This window comes from Anomaloglossus baeobatrachus, chromosome 5 (genome assembly GCF_048569485.1).
Source record: "Anomaloglossus baeobatrachus isolate aAnoBae1 chromosome 5, aAnoBae1.hap1, whole genome shotgun sequence".
In the NCBI taxonomy this organism is placed as follows: Eukaryota; Metazoa; Chordata; class Amphibia; order Anura; family Aromobatidae; genus Anomaloglossus; species Anomaloglossus baeobatrachus.
The window spans coordinates 18,837,944-18,858,885 of NC_134357.1; the positions used below are offsets into that span (position 1 = coordinate 18,837,944).

Sequence of the window (20,942 nt, forward strand, 5' to 3'; positions counted from 1 at the left end):
AGTCTCCCCCTCCGTTCCTCCTCCTTTCAGTCTCCTCTTCCAGTCAGTCTCACCCTCAGTCTCTTCTTCCAGTCAGTCTCCCCCTCTGTTCCTCCTCCTGTCAGTCTCCTCTTCCAGTCAGTCTCCCCCTCCGTTCCTCCTCCTGTCAGTCTCCTCTTCCAGTCAGTCTCCCCCTCCGTTCCTCCTCCTTTCATCTCTTCTTCCAGTCAGTCTCCTCCTCCGTTCCTCCTCCTTTCATCTCCTCTTCCAGTCAGTCTCCCCCTCCGTTCCTCCTCCTTTCATCTCCTCTTCCAGTCAGTCTCCCCCTCTGTTCCTCCTCCTGTCAGTCTCCTCTTCCAGTCAGTCTCCCCCTCCGTTCCTCCTCCTTTGATCTCCTCTTCCAGTCAGTCTCCCCCTCCGTTCCTCCTCCTGTCAGTCTCCTCTTCCAGTCAGTCTCCCCCTCCGTTCCTCCTCCTTTCATCTCCTCTTCCAGTCAGTCTCCCCCTCCGTTCCTCCTCCTTTCATCTCCTCTTCCAGTCAGTCTCTCCCTCTGTTCCTCCTTTCACCTCCTCTTCCAGTCAGTCTCCACCTCAGTTCCTCCTCCTGTCAGTCACCGCCTCCATTCTTCCTCCTTCACCAGTGAACAGTTACAGTTTACAACAAGCTCACCGGCCGCAGCACTGTAGACCATGCTAGACTGTATGGGCTCATTCCATGTATGACGCCATTTCGGTCACGTGGACAGGGGGCGTGTTCGAAATGCAGCCCGAAGTTTTCATATGGAATAAATATTATTTCCCACAGTCTAGCGTCTAACATCAAACACCGCAGCACACACAAGTGCGATGCCACTTCCTGGTGTGCGCCCCGCCCCTTCCGGTGACGTCATCAGCCACGGCCGTAGGTGTACAGTGCTCCGGAGCTGTGCGGCTCTGCAGGAGGAGGTAGGTGTGAACACGTCGCTAGGCGCAGCAGCGTTAACCCCTCCCGCCCCGTACTGCTCTGCGCTTCTTTACTCTCATCAGTGTTCCGCTTTCTTCCTGCACTTTTTTCTTTTCATGGTAGTGCCCGCTCATCACTAGTTACGGGTACTGAGCACCTGAGCATGGTAGTGCCCGCTCATCACTAGTTACCAGTACTGAGCACCCGAGCATGGTAGTGCCCGCTCATCACTAGTTACCAGTACTGAGCACCCGAGCATGGTAGTGCCCGCTCATCACTAGTTACCAGTACAGAGTACCCAAGCATGGTAGTGCCCGCTCATCACTAGTTACCAGTACAGAGTACCCAAGCATGGTAGTGCCCGCTCATCACTAGTTACCAGTACTGAGCACCCGAGCATGGTAGTGCTCACTCATCACTAGTTACCAGTACTGAGCACCCGAGCATGGTAGTGCCCGCTCATCACTAGTTACCAGTACAGAGTACCCAAGCATGGTAGTGCCCGCTCATCACTAGTTACCAGTACTGAGCACCCGAGCATGGTAGTGCCCGCTCATCACTAGTTACCAGTACTGAGCACCCGAGCATGGTAGTGCCCGCTCATCACTAGTTACCAGTACTGAGCACCCGAGCATGGTAGTGCCCGCTCATCACTAGTTACCAGTACTGAGCACCCAAGCATGGTAGTGCCCGCTCATCACTAGTTACGAGTACTCAGCACCCGAGCATGGTAGTGCCCGCTCATCACTAGTTACCAGTACTGAGCACCCGAGCATGGTAGTGCCCGCTCATCACTAGTTACCAGTACTGAGCACCCGAGCATGGTAGTGCCCGCTCATCACTAGTTACCAGTACTGAGCACCCGAGCATGGTAGTGCCCGCTCATCACTAGTTACGAGTACTCAGCACCCGAGCATGGTAGTGCCCGCTCATCACTAGTTACCAGTACTGAACACCCGAGCATGGTAGTGCCCGCTCATCACTAGTTACCAGTACTGAGCACCCGAGCATGGTAGTGCCCGCTCATCACTAGTTACGAGTACTCAGCACCCGAGCATGGTAGTGCCCGCTCATCACTAGTTACCAGTACAGAGAACCCGAGCATGGTAGTGCCCGCTCATCACTAGTTACCAGTACAGAGCACCCGAGCATGGTAGTGCCCGCTCATCACTAGTTACCAGTACTGAGCACCCGAGCATGGTAGTGCCCGCTCATCACTAGTTACGAGTACTGAACCCCCGAGCATGGTAGTGTGCGCTCATCACTAGTTACCAGTACAGAGCACCTGAGCATGGTAGTGCCCGCTCATCACTAGTTACCAGTACAGAGCACCCGAGCATGGTAGTGCCCGCTCATCACTAGTTACCAGTACAGAGCACCCGAGCATGGTAGTGCCCGCTCATCACTAGTTACGAGTACTCAGCACCCGAGCATGGTAGTGCCCGCTCATCACTAGTTACCAGTACAGAGCACCCGAGCATGGTAGTGTCTGCTCATCACTAGTTACAAGTACCCAGCACCCGAGCATGGTAGTGCCCTCTCATCACTAGTTACCAGTACTGAGCACCTGAGCATGGTAGTGCCCGCTCATCACTAGTTACCAGTACTGAGCACCCGAACATGGTAGTGCCCGCTCATCACTAGTTACCAGTACTGAGAACCCGAGCATGGTAGTGCCCGCTCATCACTAGTTACCAGTACTGAGCACCCGAGCATGGTAGTGCTCGCTCATCACTAGTTACAAGTACCCAGCACCCGAGCATGGTAGTGCCCGCTCATCACTAGTTACCAGTACTGAGCACCCAAGCATGGTAGTGCCCGCTCATTACTAGTTACGAGTACTGAGCACCCGAGCATGGTAGTGCCCGCTCATCACTAGTTACAAGTACCCAGCACCCGATCATGGTAGTGCCCGCTCATCACTAGTTACGAGTACTGAGCACCCGAGCATGGTAGTGCCCACTCATCACTAGTTACGAGTACTGAGCACCCGAGCATGGTAGTGCCCGCTCATCACTAGTTACCAGTACTGAGCACCTGAGCCTGGTAGTGCCCGCTCATCACTAGTAACGAGTACTGAGCACCTGAGCATGGTAGTGCCCACTCATCACTAGTTACCAGTACTGAGCACCCGAGCATGGTAGTGCCCACTCATCACTAGTTACCAGTACTGAGCACCCGAGCATGGTAGTGCCCACTCATCACTAGTTACCAGTACTGAGCACCCGAGCATGGTAGTGCCCGCTCATCACTAGTTACCAGTACTGAGTACTCGAGCATGATAGTGCCCGCTCATCACTAGTTACCAGTACTGAGCACCCGAGCATGGTAGTGCCCGCTCATCACTAGTTACCAGTACTGAGCACCCGAGCATGGTAGTGCCTGCTCATCACTAGTTACCAGTACTAACCACCCGAGCATGGTAGTGCCCGCTCATCACTAGTTACCAGTACTGAGCACCCGAGCATGGTAGTGCCCGCTCATCACTAGTTACCAGGACTGAGCACCAGAGCATGGTAGTGCCCGCTCATAACTAGTTACCAGTACTGAGCATCCGAGCATGGTAGTGCCCGCTCATCACTAGTTACCAGTACTGAGCACCCGAGCATGGTAGTGCCCGCTCATCACCATAAACTATCTTTGAGTATGAGCAGGATTGTTTTTAGAAGCACTTTACAATTTTACCCATTTTTCACAAGATTGGGATCACAAAACCAGTATAAAAATAATCTGTCTGATTTTAATTTTTTTCTCACACCCGTGGACTTGATTGGGTGAATCTCATCCAAATTCAGAGTAAAGCTGCAGCGAGCTGCGATTTCTGTCACCAACAGATTTTGTCAGTGAAAACAAATCAATCCTCTGCTCACCCCTTTGAATAACACAGGTCGGTGTGATATCGGACAAGAAAGAATACCTAGCACTTGTCAGATTTGTACGGTCTTGGGAACAAGCCCTTCCAGGAACTGATGTCTGCACCTGGAGATCCCACCATTGTTGTCCTACAGGATCTGCGAATGATCCCAAGTGACAGGACATTGTGAATTGTCGTACAAGCATGTAATATTGACATGACCACTGCAGACAGTGACTAGCTGAAGCGGCTGTGAAGCAGTTTAAATAAATTTGTAAACAGAAAAATCGACACTTTATGGAATCTTCTCTCATTTTCCTTCCGTTTAGGTTCCTACAATAAAGGATCCTCTTCGCTGAGATCTTCTATGTAAAAGCATTTTCTTTACTTACCCATAAAGGATGAGTAGGACCAGAGACAAGATGGTGGAGAGGATAATAAGTCTCACCCTAGAGATCCTCTTCCGGATTACTGGAGAGGTGAGAGGTTCTGATGATGTGACCAGAGGAGGTGATGGACGCTGGAAATGTCTGAAGTGATATTATTACTGTCTCTCCATACACAGGATTACACGGTGGTGAAGAAGACCTCTGGTGATCGCTGTCAGGCCCCTGTGTCTGAGAGATGGGGAGGAACCCTGAGCTCAATCCCGGGGCCTCCACCGCACCCCCAGATACATGAGGACATCAATGATCAGAAGATCCTAGAACTCACCTACAAGATGATTGAGCTGCTGACTGGAGAGGTGACACTGCTGGGAATGCTGGGACATTATACAGTAACGCTATGAAGGGATCGGGGGATGACGGTATCATTGTATGTGTCAGGTTCCTATAAGGTGTCAGGACGTCACCGTCTATTTCTCCATGGAGGAGTGGAAGTATCTAGAAGGACACAAGGATCAGTACAAGGACGTCATGAAGGAGGAGAATCCGCCCCGCACATCACCAGGTAATAGGGCGAAATACACACATCTGTTAAAGGGATTGGCGGCTTTCGAAAAATCTTAATGCGATTGTCCATCTACTGTAAAAAAAAACAACCAAAAACCTTTCAGAATGATGGACTTATCCCCACTGTGTTGATTACTCTCCTGGGTCTTTTACCTGTCACTGTACTTTACAGTATAGATGGGCGGGTGGCTTCTGCCATCAATCACGGGCACAGGAGCAGTGGTCACCGCCGCGGCCAATGATGAGACATCTCCACTTCCTCCATTGTGGCGCACATCCCCTGTGCTCGTATCCTGGATGTCTGGACACAGGCTTCTCCATATCAATGATGGGAGTGTGGCACCCTGAGGGTCCAGTGGTGCACCGCTCCTGCGCTCATGTCCTGGATGCAGAGTGTCTGGTCACAGGCTCCTCCATATCAATGATGGGAGCGGTGTGTGATCAGGAGACACGGCTGTCATAAGAAGGGACGAAAACAGAGCAGAACGTCTGATAAAACTTATTAGTACATTTGTTACAATCATTGTGTTGAGTTTCCCAAAGCAGCAAAAACTAAATTACTTATATATAAGGAATTAATTGATTTCCTTCTGTGTCTCCTACAGTAAAAACCAGTAAGAGGACGACGCCAGAGAGACATCCCGGAGCTCAGGACTGGTCACAGGATCATCAGGTCGGTGGGGAGGAGGTTGTAGGGATCTGATGTGTAGGAGGCTGTGCAGGTCGTGTTCTGCCGTCCAGCATTATTATATGATTTATACATGGCGGAGAAGGCAGCGGACCACAGACGTTACATGGCGTCTGGATCTCCTCACACTTCTGGTTATGTAATAGGTTGATATTAGGAGACCTGCAGCAATTTGCCATTATGTAATTTTTCGTCGCACTGCTAACTAAAGGGATATTCCCCCAAAAAAACAAGTTATTTCCTATGCATATAATGATGGATTACTTGTTGATCTCTGGAGGTCTGACGGCTTGGACCTTCATCGATCTTTATAGTGGCACTCTATACACGCAAAGTTGCATCTGGATGGCTCCATGATGATTGCAGCGCAGCTACGCAATCTCATCCTCAGCAATTTTGACTGTTGTTGGGACTACAAATTGCAGCGCTGCTCTTATATAGTCAATAAATGGAGCAGAGGCAGAGCACGCACATCTCTGGTGTAGGCAGCACAGAGCTGCAGAGACTCATTTTGGTTTTACACAGAGCCCCTATCCCTGCAGTCAGACCCTCACCGATCATCAGCAGATGGGGTGTAACTTGTTTATTGGGAATACCGTGTTTCCCTGAAAATAAGGTACTGTCTTATATTATTTTTCCCCTGAAAAATCCACTAGGGCTTATTTTTAGGGTAGGACTTATTTTTGGGAAAACTCAGGTTGGAGGTAAGTTTACCCTCTAAAAAGGCAGACATCCCCCAGGAGAATGATACTTATCAGACCTCAGACATCTGCGTCGCTCTCTGATTCTACTGCGATCCACAAGCGCTCCCAGCAGGTCCTTGTGTGCTCCGCAGCAGTATTGCCCTACTTCCAGTCGCACTCGCACAAACACACATCCGATCTCAGGAGCATCATGCATACACATATGTAAAGAAACATCCGGTGATACCGCACTGCTTCTGACCAGCAGTGTGTAACGCCTGCCTGGATCCACAGACTCAGACGGGCTGTAATGGACAGACTAGAGGGTAGCCACTCCCCAAGCAGGACCCCCAGAACCCTGAAACCCTTTAACCCCTCTACAGGGATTTGGAATTACACAGGGCCCTGGAGATCACTACCTGTGGTAGCCTGCAGTCCGATGAGAGTAGTCGTCAGGCAGGGTCAAACCAGGAATTGCGGAACAGGAACAGAATCGGCAGGTAGTGACGTAGTCAAGCAAATGTAGCAGAGGTCAAATCCGGATCGGGCAGCGAGGTACAAAAACAGTAGGCAGAAGGATAGTCCGAAAACACGCAGAAGTCAGCACACAGGAATCACAAAACAGAATAGGACGTAACAGGAGCCTGGAAATCAGAACTATCTCTGGCAGTGGTCATGTGACAGGAGGGGAATAAGGAGGGTGTGGTGTCTTCCCATTGGCTGTAGCTGAACGCTGGCAACTTCAGCTGGAAGACATCCGCCACCCACAGTCAGCCAGCGGTACTGCAGATCCCAAGATAACCCAGCCCAGTGGATGATCGGATCCTGCGCCCACCGGTGCCGCTGGCGTCGACTCCTCTCCCATCACCAGCACCATCCACGGCAGGAACACGGCGTCGCCTGGCGATCGGAGCAGAAGTCGCTGGAGCAGACTCCAGTGGTGACGTAACACAGTGCTGTGGAACGCGAGGACTTGCGATGGAACGCATCGATGCGTTCCAGTGCAGGTCCTTGATGCGTTCCATTGTCCCAGGTCCCTGTGGCAGTACGGTATCACCGGATGTGTGTGTGTGTGTTCATTATTGAACTACAACTAGGGCTTATCTTTGTGCTTATATTTAAGCTATACTCCGAAATGTCCTGCTAGGTTTTATTTTTGGGGTAGGGCTTATTTTTGGGGAAACACGATAACCCTTGAATGATCTTTTCTGGTCATCGCTTCCATGTATTTTGTCCAAGTCTCTGACTTTTACTTTCTTTATTTCACAGGTTTTGAATCAGGATGAAGATCTGACCTGCAGTGATGCTCCAAACATAATAAAAATAGAGGAGATCGACATCTGGGGGGAGAGGCCGTGTAAAGAGGAAAGTCCTACAGGTAACGGCTCAGGTGAGCAGTAAATGCAGATTAGTCGCATACTCCACTTCTCCACTGGATGCAACATTTTTATGGCCAATTTGTTAAAGTGGATTTATCACCAAATGTCACAACATAACCTGTATACAGTATTAAATAGATCTCTTTGATCTGAAGAGGCTGGTGTACTTATTTTTAAAATTAATATCCGAATGGCTGTAAAATTCTGATGGTAACTTGAGCATTTTGAGCTGTACTTGGATTCGTAATATGCTCGTTTTAAATCCATTCTGATGTGCATTTTCACAGTAAGTACACCAGTCTCATTGAGTCAAAAGAATTTTTTTTTATATATACCAAAGCATTTTGAAATCTGGTGATAAATCCACTTTAAAGGAAAGCTATGGTAATTTATTGGATTTAAAGGGAACCTGTCACCATATCTGTCCCTTTGTAAGGTGCGGCCACCACCAGTGATCTCTTATACGGTATTCTAGAAAGCGATATATAAGAGCCCAGTCAACGCTGTAAATTGTAAAAAACTTCTTTTATTATACTCCCCTAGGGGGCGATCTGGTTCAATGGGTGTTTCTGATCCGGCACCTCCTCTATCTTGTACAGTCGCTGTTCTCCTTCCCAACCCTATGTGGATCCTAGGTCACCCACACAGAGGCCTCCATTGCACACATGCACGTCTCCCTGCCCTGGGGACAAGTCTGGTGACCATACATCTCTTGACTGGTTCCCTTTAACATCCTAATGGAATATGCTGCTTTCCTTATAAGAAGTGAAATGGCATCTGCAGATTCCTCTGGGTTCTCTCACTCTGTTAATTCCTTGCTACAAGCATGGACACGAAAGTGGGGAGGTGAGAGCAGTCTAGAATTGGCTTGAACTCTTTAGATACAGTGCTGGCCAAAAGTATTGGCAAACCTGCAATTCTGTCAGAGAATACTCAGTTTCTTCCTGAAAATGATTGCAATCACAAATTCTTTGGTATTATCTTCATTTAATTTGTCTTCAATGGAAAAAAAAGAAAGATTTGTCATAAAGCCAAATTGGATATAATTCCACACCAAACATAAAAAGGGGGTGGACAAAAGTATTGGCGCTGTTTAAAAAATCATGTGATGCTTCTCTAATTTGTGTAATTAACAGCACCTGTAACTTACCTGTGGCACCTAACAGGTGTTGGCAATAACTAAATCACACTTGCAGCAGGTGACATGGATTAAAGTTGACTCAACCTCTGTCCTGTGTCCTTGTGTGCATCACATTGAGCATGGAGAAAAGAAAGAAGACCAAAGAACTGTCTGAGGACTTGAGACTCCAAATTGTGAGGAAGCATGAGCACTCTCAAGGCTACAAGTCCATCTCCAAAGACCTGAAAGTTCCTGTGTCTACGGTGCGCAGTATCATCAAGAAGTGTAAAGCCCTTGGCACTGTGGCTAACCTCCCTAGATGTGGAAGGAAAAGAAACATTGACGAGAGATTTCAATGCAAGATTGTGCGGATGGTGGATAAAGAACCTCGACTAACATCCAAACAAGTTCAAGCTGCTTTGCAGTCCAAGGGTACAACAGTGTCAACCCGTACTATCCGTCGGCGTCTGAATGAAAAGGGACTGTATGGTAGGATACCCAGAAAGACCCCACTTCTTACCCCGAGACATAAAAAAGCCAGGCTGGAGTTTGCCAAAACTTACCTGAGAAAGCCTAAAACGTTTTGGAAGAATGTTCTCTGGTCAGATGAGACAAAAGTAGAGCTTTTTGGGAAAAGCCATCAACATAGAGTTTACAGGAAAAAAACGAGGCATTCAAAGAAAAGAACACGGTCCCTACAGTCAAACATGGCGGAGGTTCCCTGATGTTTTGGGGTTGCTTTGCTGCCTCTGGCACTGGACTGCTTGACCGTGTGCATGGCATTATGAAGTCTGAAGACTACCAACAAATTTTGCAGCATAATGTAGGGCCCAGTGTGAGAAAGCGGGGTCTCCCTCAGAGGTCATGGGTCTTCCAGCAGGGCAATGACCCAAAACACACTTCAAAAAGCACTAGAAAATGGTTTGAGAGAAAGCACTGGAGACTACTAAAGTGGCCAGCAATGAGTCCAGACCTGAACCCCATAGAACACCTGTGGAGAGATCTCACAATGGCAGTCTGGAGAAGGCACCTTCAAATCTCAGGGACCTGGAGCAGTTTGCCAAAGAAGAATGGTCTAAAATTCCAGCAGAGCATTGTAAGAGACTCATTGATGGTTACCAGAAGCGGTTGTTCGCAGTTATTTTGGCTAAAGGTTGTGCAACCAAGTATTTGGCTAAGGGTGCCAATACTTTTGTCTGGCCCATTTTTGGATTTTTGTGTGAAATGATCAATGATTTTATTTTTGTTTCATTCTCTTTTGTGTTTTTTTCATTGCAAGCAAAATAAATTAAGATAATACCGTGTTTCCCCGAAAATAGGACCTCCCCCGAAAATAAGACCTCCCAGGAGTTTTCAGGGAAGCTTTAATATAAGACATCCCCTGAAAATAAGACCTAGCCGCAGTCAATAATGAAGTGTCATGCAGCAGTGAAAGAGTTAAAGACACTGCAGGACACTTCATTATAGGCAGCGGGCACCCCCAGAAGAGAGAAGACAGAAGAAAAAAGACCCCCGATCATACTCACAAGACACCGACCGGGAGCAGGTGAGCGCATCAAGGTCCTGCGGCGGAACACGCGCACACACACATCAGATCACACTCGCACACACACCTCACACACACACACACAACATCCGGCGATATCGCTTGCTTCTCGGCGGTGATACTGTGCGTGCAGTGACCTTCCAGGACCTGCCGGAGGATCACATGGCCGGAATCATGTGGTATGTCCGGATGTTGTGAGTGTGTGCGCGCGTATGTGCGATATTGTGTGTGTGTGTGTGTGTGTGTGTGTGAGAGAGATCTGATGTCGGCCAGATACAGGGGAGTCATGCAGTGTACCTGATGGGAGATCACAGGAGGATCTGGGAGCCATACAGATGCCCTGGGCTGGTAAGTATGACGATCCTGGGATGGGGGGGGTCTGCTTTTTGTGGGGGGTAAACTTACCCCCAACCATGTCTCCTCGAGAATAAGACACCCCCTGAAAATAAGACCTAGCGCTTTTTTCAGGGCAAAAAAAAAATATAAGACTGTCTTATTTTCGGGGAAACCGGGTAATACCAAAGAATTTGTGATTGCAATCATTTTCAAGAAGAAACTGAGTTATCTGACAGAATTGCAGGGGTGTCAATACTTTTGGCCAGCACTGTACCATGGTCAATGGCTAACACAGCATCTGGCTATCGGCATCCCACAATTCAGTTGCAGGGGGCCATGCTCTACAACGGCAGCCTCGAGCCTGACTATGAACCCCAGGCCTGTAATAGATATCTGACAGTTTACGATTAGTTTTACACCAACTGCAATAAAGCTTTGGAATATTATGTTTGGTATTGCTCTAGTTGTACTGTTAGTATTAACACACAATGAACATCATAACACTAAAAAGAATTGGCCTGCGTTGACCTAGTCAGAGTGTAGGGAAATATTAAGCTCTTTTGAAAATGTTTAGGGAATAAGGTATTGAAATATATGGATAGGAGATCGTCAGCCTATACTGTAATCTTAACAATTGTGGGTTTACCTTAATTTCCAGCCATGCTCTTCATGGGTGGGAACATGTATAGCTGTATGAATGGGTTATCGATTAAAAATGAATATTCAACATTTTTGTTCCTTTACTAACACACAAGTTTTCATGTATTATAGTCAATTCCTCTTTACAAGTTTTTGGTCATGTCATAATTAGTGTTGAGCGGACCCGAACTGTAAAAACTCGGATCCGCGTGGTTTCAGCGTCCGATCCGGGTCCGACCCGGACGCGGGAATCCGGCTGCACGATCCGGATTCGTTTTTTATTTTTTTCTTTCTTTCTTTCTTTTTCTTTCTTTCTTTCTCTTTCTCTCGCTTTCGCTTTCTCTCGCTTTCGCTTTCTCTCGCTTTCGCTTTCTCTCGCTTTCGCTTTCTTTCTCTCTCTCGCTTTCGCTTTCTCTCTCTCTCGCTTTCGCTTTCGCTTTCTCTCGCTTTCGCTTTCTCTCGCTTTCTATTTCCCCTCAACTCTAGTCATAATATAGTATTGTAAATGAATCTTGTATTCTTCTGCAACATTGAAATTGTGAACTGTGATACAGAGTGGTGCATTAATGTCCCTTATATCTCGTATTATTAAAAAATGTTTAAAAATATCTTTAAAAGAAAAATCCACCTATGCTTAGGTAAAATAGGGTAATTTCACATACTATTTAATGTTTTATTTTTTAAAAATATTAAAGTTTGTTTTATTTACCGGCAGATGAATGTACCAGGATCTCGGAGGGAAATCTGATGTCGGATTTTAATGCAGATAATCCTGATATCACACAGGCTACACATGAAGAACTTGGCATTACCCCAGATAAACCTTCATCTTCTGAAAAGACTGATAAACAAAATAAAATTCATGACTGGGGTACTAAAAATCAAACACCTCTCGAAAAAGATAATCCATTTTTTTGTTCAGAATGTGGAAAATATTTTACCAAAAAAGCACATCTTGTTATACATCAGAGAAGTCACACAGGGGAGAAGCCATTTTCATGTTCAGAATGTGGAAAATGTTTTAACAAAAAATCATATCTTGTTATACATCAGAGAAGTCACACTGGTGAGAAGCCGTATTCATGTTCGGAATGTGGGAAATATTTTAATCAGAAATCACATCTTGTTAATCATAAAAGAATTCACACTGGGGAGAAGCCGTACTCCTGTTTGGAATGTGGGAAATATTTTAATCAGAAATCACATCTTATTAATCATCAAAGAATTCACACAGGGGAGAAGCCGTTTTCATGCCCACAATGTGGGAAATGTTTTACAAATCAATCATATCTCATTATACATGAGAGAAGTCACACACGAGAAAAGCCATATGGATGTTCAGAGTGCAGTAAATGTTTTACAAATCAATCACATCTTATTAGACACCAGAGAAGTCACACAGGTGTGAAGCCGTACTCGTGCTTAGAATGTGGAAAACGTTTTACAAATCAATCATATTGTGTTGCACATGTGAGAAATCACACCCAGGAGAAAACCTTTTCATGTTCAGAATGTGGGAAATATTTTAACCAGAAATCGCATCTTCTTAGACATCAGAAAAGTCACTCAGGAGAGAAGCCGTTCACATGCCTAAAATGCGGGAAAGGTTTTACACGTCAATCAGGTCTTTACCAACATGAGAGAAGTCACATAGGGGAGAAGCCATTTTCATGTCCAGAACGTTGCAAAGATTTTAACCTGGAATCGGATCTTGTTAATTATCAGAAAATTCACATAGAGGAGAAGCCGTATTTGTGTTATGAATGTGGGAAATGTTTTATCTGCCAATCAGACCTTCTTGAACATCAGAGGGTTGTATGTAATGTATCAGATTTTCAATAAACATTTCTGAAGCAAATAGAATTCAAATAATACACCTGCATATAGGGATAAGACTGTGTATAGTTTTCTAGGACATTTTCTTGTTTTGAAAACTATCTTTTTACAGGAGCTACTAGCTGTCGTACCTGGTGGTGCCCATGATAGTACCTAAGTGTCGCTCTCTCTCTGTCTTTTTCCCACTCTACCTCGATCCCACTCTCCCCTCTCTCTATTACTCTCTCCCTGTCTCTCCCTGTATCCCACTCGCCCTCTCACCACCAAAATCATAACTGATACATAAGCTGTCTTATACTAAGAATGTCTCCTGTTGCCTATAGCAACCAATCAGAGCTCCTATTAATGACCTGTAGCAAAATAGCAGCAGAGCTAAGATTTTGTTACTATAGACCACCTGATAAATATCCAGGGTGACTGTCACAACAGCCAATATATTGCCTCATAAAACCCCACACAATTAGTATACGGGTAAGGTCGGTGTGTGTCTCTCTGTGTATGTGTCTCTTTGTGTGTCTGTGTGTGTCTTTTTGTCTGTGTGTGGGTCTCTTTCTGTGTAAGTGTCTTTCTGTGTGTGTGGGGCTCTTTCTGTAAGTGTCTTTCTGTGTGTGTGGGGCTCTTTCTGTAATTGTCTTTCTGTGTGTGTGTGTGGCGCTCTTTCTGTAAGTGTCTTTCTGTGTGTGGGGGCTCTTTCTGTGTAAGTGTCTTTCTGTGTGTGTGTGTGGGGCTCTTTCTGTAAGTGTCTTTCTGTGTGTGGGGGCTCTTTCTGTAAGTGTCTTTCTGTGTGTGGGGGCTCTTTCTGTAAGTGTCTTTCTGTGTGTGGGGGCTCTTTCTGTAAGTGTCTTTCTGTGTGTGTGTGTGTGTGTGTGGGGCTCTTTCTCCAAGTGTCTTTCTGTGTGTGGGGCTCTTTGTCTCTTTCTCTGTCCATAATAGGAGTCTATATAATAAAAGTTCCATTCCCAGCTTCATTGAATTTAATGTAAGGAGGTTTTTGGCAAATAACTGAAGCGCGGGGTTACATTTTCCCCTCAAACATAATCTATGATGATCCCTGAGTCAAATGGGGGGTCTGCAAATTTTCGTGTTTGTAAATGTAACGGTGCGGATTTCTTTAGTGAACGGACACACACACACACACACACACACACACACACACACACACACACACAGCTTTATATATTACATTTACATAAAACAGTTTTTGTGAACCCCTATACCGCTGTTGTAGAAGAGAAGGGGATGGCTATACACTTGGTGATTGATATTCACAACTGATGGTTGTGGAGTCTACTGTTACCGTTTTTCCCTTTGATCCTAACCTGAAAATTTGAGAGATATCTAAAAACTACCTTTCACTGCCTGGAGTTAGAGGAGGGGTCTTTCCCAATGTGTGACCAATCCTCCATGGCTCTCAGAGACCCTATCTATATTCCACAATTATGCCGGATGATGGACTTTTCGAAGGATGATGGATTCTTATCCAATAAGAAAAAAAAAATCCTGTTTAGGGGATCACAGCTACAATTTGACCCATGCGACTGTCTCGACTGAGCTTGACATGAGACATAGTATTTTTTTTTCTTTTCTTCTGAAAGATGCTGACCTTATTTTTATCAGAATCTGTCTTCCAGTCTTAGTATAAGACAGTTTGACTTTTGGAGTCTACAATAACAGGTCTTCCTTGAACTAGACTGGATTTCTTTAGCTTTATTAGCCATTTTGCAGGTGTATTCTTTAGTTACACTGCTGAGCAAAAGGGTAACAATGTTTTGCCTTTTTGACTTTCAGGCTCCATATCTCACCATCCAGTACAGCGTTCCATGCGTGATGACCTTCGTTTTATAGACAATCATCTTAGCTATCTCATACATAAATGTGACTTGCAGCTATTTAGCATATGATTAGTTATACAGATTGTTGTCAGGTCACTGCATTGTTACCGTTTTGCTTCTAAAAATCTAAATTTTACATTTTTTTTTAGTATTTTGTAAATCCACTCTTGGCTTTCAGCTCTGCCTGAATCCTTCTGGGCTCGCAATCAGATTCAAGGATGTCTTTACTGAAATCTGCTCCTAGATGTCTTCAACACGTTCTTAATGTTGGTGCATACTGGTCGGCTCATTTGGGTATGCACCAACATTGGGAATGTGTAGAAGAGACCTGGGATCAGATTTCAGACGAGACGTGCTTGAATCTGATCAAGGGCCTAGGAGGATTCAAACGGTGTTAAAAGCCAAAGGTGGATTTACAAAATGCTAAAAAAAAAAATACATTTTTAGGAGAAAAACAGTAACAATGCAGTTACCTGATAAGAATCTGCATAACTAAATTTATGCATGAGATAGCCAAAATGATTGTCTATGAAGGTCGTCTCCCGCTAAAAGCTGTAGAGGATGGTGAGATATGGAGCCGAAAAGTTCAAAACATTGTTACCATTTTGCTTGTCAGTGTAGGAGGGTCACTGACTGATACTATTAAGCATTGATGGAGATAGTCACAGAAACTGTTAGGTAGGGATGGATTTTATTGAAGGACTAGATAGGAGAATCACTGTCTGATATTGTTAGGTGTGAAGGACAGATAGAGAGCTGCTTGCTGCTGTCAGTGTGCTCCAGAGCTGAAATTCACAGCATAATTCTGCTCTTGTGCAGTGCATTTATTTTTGGCATTATTGTATTTTGTGCACCCAATATTGCTTTTTAGCATAAAAACATAAGCAATTAAACAGCACACAATAACGCTAATTCCTTTTAAAGTGTGTGCCGCCAAAGTGTGCGTGTCCTGTCTGCATTTGCTGTACATATGCACGTAGGCATAGAGGTGCACTGAATTGTTTGACCTCGACAAGTGTCAAACAATTCATGTCTTCTCGTTACCAATGTTGGTGCATACTGGTTGTCTCACTTGGGACTGTATACAGCTTATTCTTCTGGATTGGGTTGAGGTCTGGGCACAATCCAGCTCCTCTACATCATTGTCATTGAACCATTTCTTCTCCAATCTCACTGTATGCTTCTGGTTGTTGTCCTCCTGGAACACTATGTCGTCCTTTTCATACCCATAGTACTCGAGTTTATGAAGTAACTCGTCTTGTAGGAACCTCACATATAGCTCAGCATTGAGACCACCATGTATCCTGGCCAAGTATCCAACACCTTTAGCTATGAAACACCCCCATATCATCAGGTTTCCTCCACCAAACTTGACAGTTCCTTCAATTTCTAGATCCGTTAAGGCCGCTTTACACGCTGCGATATCATTACCGATATTGCTAGCGTGCATACGCGCCCCCATCGGTTGTGCAACACGGGCAAATCGCTGCCCATGGTGCACAACATCGCGCAGACCCGTCACACTACTTACCTGCCTAGCGACGTCGCTGTGACCGGCGAACCGCCTCCTTTCTAAGGGAGCGGTTCGTTCGGCGTCACAGCGACGTCACTAAGCGGCCGCCCAATCAAAGCGGAGGGGCGGAGATGAGCGGGACATAACATCCCACCCACCTCCTTCCTTCCGCATTGCTGGCGGGACGCAGGTAAGGAGAGGTTCCTCGTTCCTGCGGTGTCACACGTAGCGATGTGTGGTGCCGCAGGAACGACGAACTACATCGTTACAGCAGCAGCAGCAGCAACGATAATTGAGCTTAGGGGGGGATGTCACCGATGAGCGATTTTGAACGTTTTTGCAACGATTCAAAATCGCTCATAGGTGTCACACGCAACGACATCGCTATCGTGGCCGGATGTGCGTCACAAAATCCGTGACCCCAACGAGATCGCTTTAGCGATGTCGTAGCGTGTAAAGCGGCCTTTAGCCCCTTTTTCCCTTGTTTCTTCCACAATCATTTGCCCCATCAGAGCCGTCTATAGACTTTTGTCTCATTGCTCCAAATCAGCTAGACTTCTACTTTCAATGAAACATAGGGAAAGGTAGGTGTGTAACAAATGGGATCACCAAATTTTATAAAAGATAAATAACTTTATTGTAGACAAAAACACTAAAAAAGCTTGTAAAACCTCACAACGGTGAATATGCAGACTGGGGTTTGCGTAAAATAAAGCTTACAATAACCCCCAGAATTTTCTCTTCCACTTAAATGTACATCAGAACATATAGGTCACAGGACAACAATCAGATGGATAATAAATAGTTGAAAACACGACATCTGACAATCACATATAGAAACACCATGAGCAACTAATACAACCAGACTGCCTCATACAAAGTGCATGAAATAGACAAATAGAATTAAATGTCAATAACATCCCACAAATAAGTTGAAAGGCAACATATATGAAAAAGAAGAATAAATAGGTACCAGTTCCAAACAAACTCAGGTGTACAGCATAGTGGTCAGAAGCATGTTCTGCGAATGGATAAATTAATCATAATGGAAGGGAAAACCAGAACCCCACCCCCCCCCCTCCCGACGCCACGTATCGCCACTCTAAAGATGGCTTCCTCAGGGAAAAAAATGGGGCATAAACAAGGACAAATCTGGAGCTATTTATGTCAAAAAATTAATAGAATAGGTAATTATAAGGCGGGCTTTACACGTTGCGACATCGCTACCGATATATCGTCGGGGTCACGTCGTTAGTGACGCACATCCGGCGCCGGTAGCGACATCGCAATGTGTAAATCCTTGGTGCGATGATGAATGAGCGCAAAAGCGTTAAAAATCGCTTATCTGTGTCACGTCATTAATTTCCATAATGTCGCTGCTGCTGCAGGTACGATGTTGTTTGTCGTTCCTGCAGCAGCACACATCGCTGTGTGTGAAGCCACAGGAAAGACAAACCGCTCCTTACCTGCGTCCACTGGCAATGCGGAAGGGAGAAGGTGGGCGGGATGTTATGTCCCGCTCATCTCGGCCCCTCCGCTTCTATTGGGCGGCCGCTTAGTGATGTCGCGGTGACGCTGAAGGCTCCTCCCCTTGAAGGAGGGATTGTTCGGCAGTCTCAGTGACGTCGCCGACCAGGTAAGTGCGTGTGAAGCTGCCGTAGTGATAATGTTCGCTACGGCAGCAAGCACCAGATATCGCATGTGCGACGGGGGCAGGGACTATCGCACTCGATATCGCTCGCAATTGCTAGCGGTGTCGCAACGTGTAAAGACAAACCTGTTGTGGTAATTCAGGCGGGCTGGCGATATTATAGATGCCGGAAGTGTGCATCTAAAGGAATCTAAAGGAATACCTCCGGTGTTTGCATCAAAGGAGGCATGAAAACTACCATAACCGGAAGTGTGCACCTGCCTATAGACACCGTGGATACCATGGAACACTAAAACATTGTTCCCTTTCTGTTGGTATACTTCCGTGTATGCGCAGGAGCGTTCTCCTAGCGCACACCCCCTGCATGATGTGTCAATAAGAGTGCTACCTCCCGGTGGTGTAGTATGCATGCGTGAGAACACTCCACTAGATTTATGGACGCATGCACAAAAATAATCAGTACAAAGTACAAAGGTGCAGTATAAAGGTACTTGCTGCAATGCTATTTATGGACTGTATCGATAAATTTTCACAAGGTATATAGAATATAGATTTTAGATCGATTATAATTATGCCAATATATCAAGTTAAATATAAATGTCCTGAATAAAAAAAAAAAGTTCAGATGACATACCCTGGACATAGAGGAAATACCAAACAAACCATCGAATCCTACTTATAAGTAATAAGGTTGTGTGAATTAGATAGCACATTACAAATAAACTTCACATTATCACATGGAAATGCGCATGATACTACAGGGTGGAAGAATAATGGTACCCCCATTTCTCAAATTTAAAGATATAATCCTAGTTGCTAATAAAGGAGTTTTAAAATGAGATGTGGTTCCAAATCTGTAGATTTTATATCCTAACAAAAATATTTTAGGCTACAGCACATGTTATAAAATATGCTGACCATATACAATTCCTAGAGATACCATAGGAGTGAGATCTACTCAAACCAAAAGATATACATGCTTGGCTAGAAGAAGAAAAATTTGACCAATTCTCATGATAGACAAGGAACTCAGGGCCAGAAAGGCCTATAGGTGTGTACACGTACATACTGTACATACAGTACAGACTAAAAGTTTGGACACACCTCATCTCTAAAACAACTATTAAGAGGAGACTGTGTAGCAGGCCTTCATGGTAAAATAGCTGCTAGGAAACCACTGCTAAGGACAGGCAACAAGCAGAAGAGACTTGTTTGGGCTAAAGAACACAAGGAATGGACATTAGACCAGTGGAAATCTGTGCTTTGGTCGGATGAGTCCAAATTTAAGATCTTTGGATCCAACCACCGTGTCTTTGTAGAAAAGGTGAACGGATGGACTCTACATGCCTGGTTCCCACCGTGAAGCATGGTGGAGGAGGTGTGATCGTGTGGGGGGGCTTTGCTGGTGACACTGTTGGGGATTTATTCAAAATTGAAGGCATACAGAACTAGCATGGCTATCACAGCATCTTGCAGCGGCGTGCTATTCCTTCCGGTTTGCGTTTAGTTGGACCATCATTTATTTTTCAACAGGAGAATGACCCCAAACACACCTCCAGGCTGTGTAAGGGCTATTTGACTAAGAAGGAGAGTGATGGGGTGCTACGCCAGATGACCTGGCCTCCACAGTCACCAGACCTGAACCCAATCGAGATGGCTTGGGGTCAGCTGGACCGCAGAGTGAAGGCAAAAGGGCCAACAAGTGCTAAGCATCTCTAGGAACTCCTTCAAGACTGTTGGAAAACCATTTCCGGTGACTACCTCTTGAAGCTCATCAAGAGAATGCCAAGAGTGTGCAAAGCAGTAATCAAAGCAAAAGGTGGCTACTGTGAAGAACCTAGAATATAAGACATATTTTCAGTTTTTTCACACTTTTTTGTTAAGTATCTCATTCGACATGTTTTATTTCATAGTTTTGATGCCTTCAATGTGAATCTACAATTTTCAGAGTCCTGAAAATAAAGAAAACTCTTTGAATGAGAAGGTGTGTCCAAACTTTTGGTCTCTACTGTACATCCATTTCGACGCACACACACATAAATACGGTTCAGGATAATATACTGTAAAAACCCCCATATTTGTATGGGTCGACATGTAGGATGAAACAAACCTATGACAAGGGGATGGGAAAAAGGCTGATTGTATGGATTATGCTAACATGGACTGTAGCAAAAATAGATTACATTATAACTCCTTTGATAGGTCGAGTAAAGCGTGCGGTGAACACAATTTCTTGATAATAAACTTAGATATTTAAATTAATAGGAGCTGAGATCACATTGTTCCTATTAATGACGCGTCCTAAAAGACCTTATAAAGGAAAAAACAGAAGGCCTACCATTCCCTCCTCTTTCCAGATGAAGTCCAGAGCGGGACAATAGCAACCATTATGCATTTTATTTTTGATAACACACATTAATTTAAATATCTAAGTTGAAGTTCATCCGAGTTCATTCTCATCGCGCGGCTCTGTCTGTGTCTGCTGTCAGCGGGCATGTAGCAGAGCTGAATTGCCGTGGGACCGCACTGTCAAAAATGCATCCAAAACGCATGTAAAATGCATGCAAATTTTTTTTTGTCAAACGCTGTGTTTACAGTTGTCAAAGTCTGCCAAAGGGTGCATTTTTTTTTGCCAAATCAAGAATGTAGCGTGCGGACATACCCTTAGTGCAAAAAGATGCCCGATTAAAATCTATTTTTCCGGACTCCCCACTTCTGTGTTTTAGGCATCCCCCAAATCTGAGAAACATCATTGTCAGAAGCTCCCTGTCCTCTCCAACAACAGGAACACTTCCCTGCAACCAGAAGAAAATGTAAGACCTATCCATTTATATTGACAACTAGCTGTACTACCCGGCTTCGCCCGGGTTAATAACTGCTGTTAACAAAATAGAATGTAGTAACAAAAATGTATCCTGCACACAAAAATCACAAAACAAATAAATATAAATGTAATTATACGGTCTGTCTCCCCCTCTGTATATATCTCTC

General features: G+C 45.2%; 1 protein-coding gene across 1 annotated transcript in view; it reads left to right on the forward strand.

Moving 5' to 3' along the window:
* The first annotated feature begins 642 nt into the window (after window positions 1–642).
* The window catches only part of LOC142312565 (uncharacterized), a 72,067-nt gene continuing 51,767 nt past the window's right edge, over window positions 643–20,942 (forward strand). The window contains exons 1-7 of the mRNA XM_075351557.1: window positions 643–923; window positions 4,105–4,254; window positions 4,341–4,520; window positions 4,603–4,726; window positions 5,334–5,401; window positions 7,369–7,489; window positions 11,835–12,943. Coding sequence (XP_075207672.1) covers window positions 4,177–4,254; window positions 4,341–4,520; window positions 4,603–4,726; window positions 5,334–5,401; window positions 7,369–7,489; window positions 11,835–12,943 — 1,680 coding nt within the window. The 5' untranslated portion in view covers window positions 643–923; window positions 4,105–4,176. The remainder of the gene's footprint in view (window positions 924–4,104; window positions 4,255–4,340; window positions 4,521–4,602; window positions 4,727–5,333; window positions 5,402–7,368; window positions 7,490–11,834; window positions 12,944–20,942) is intronic.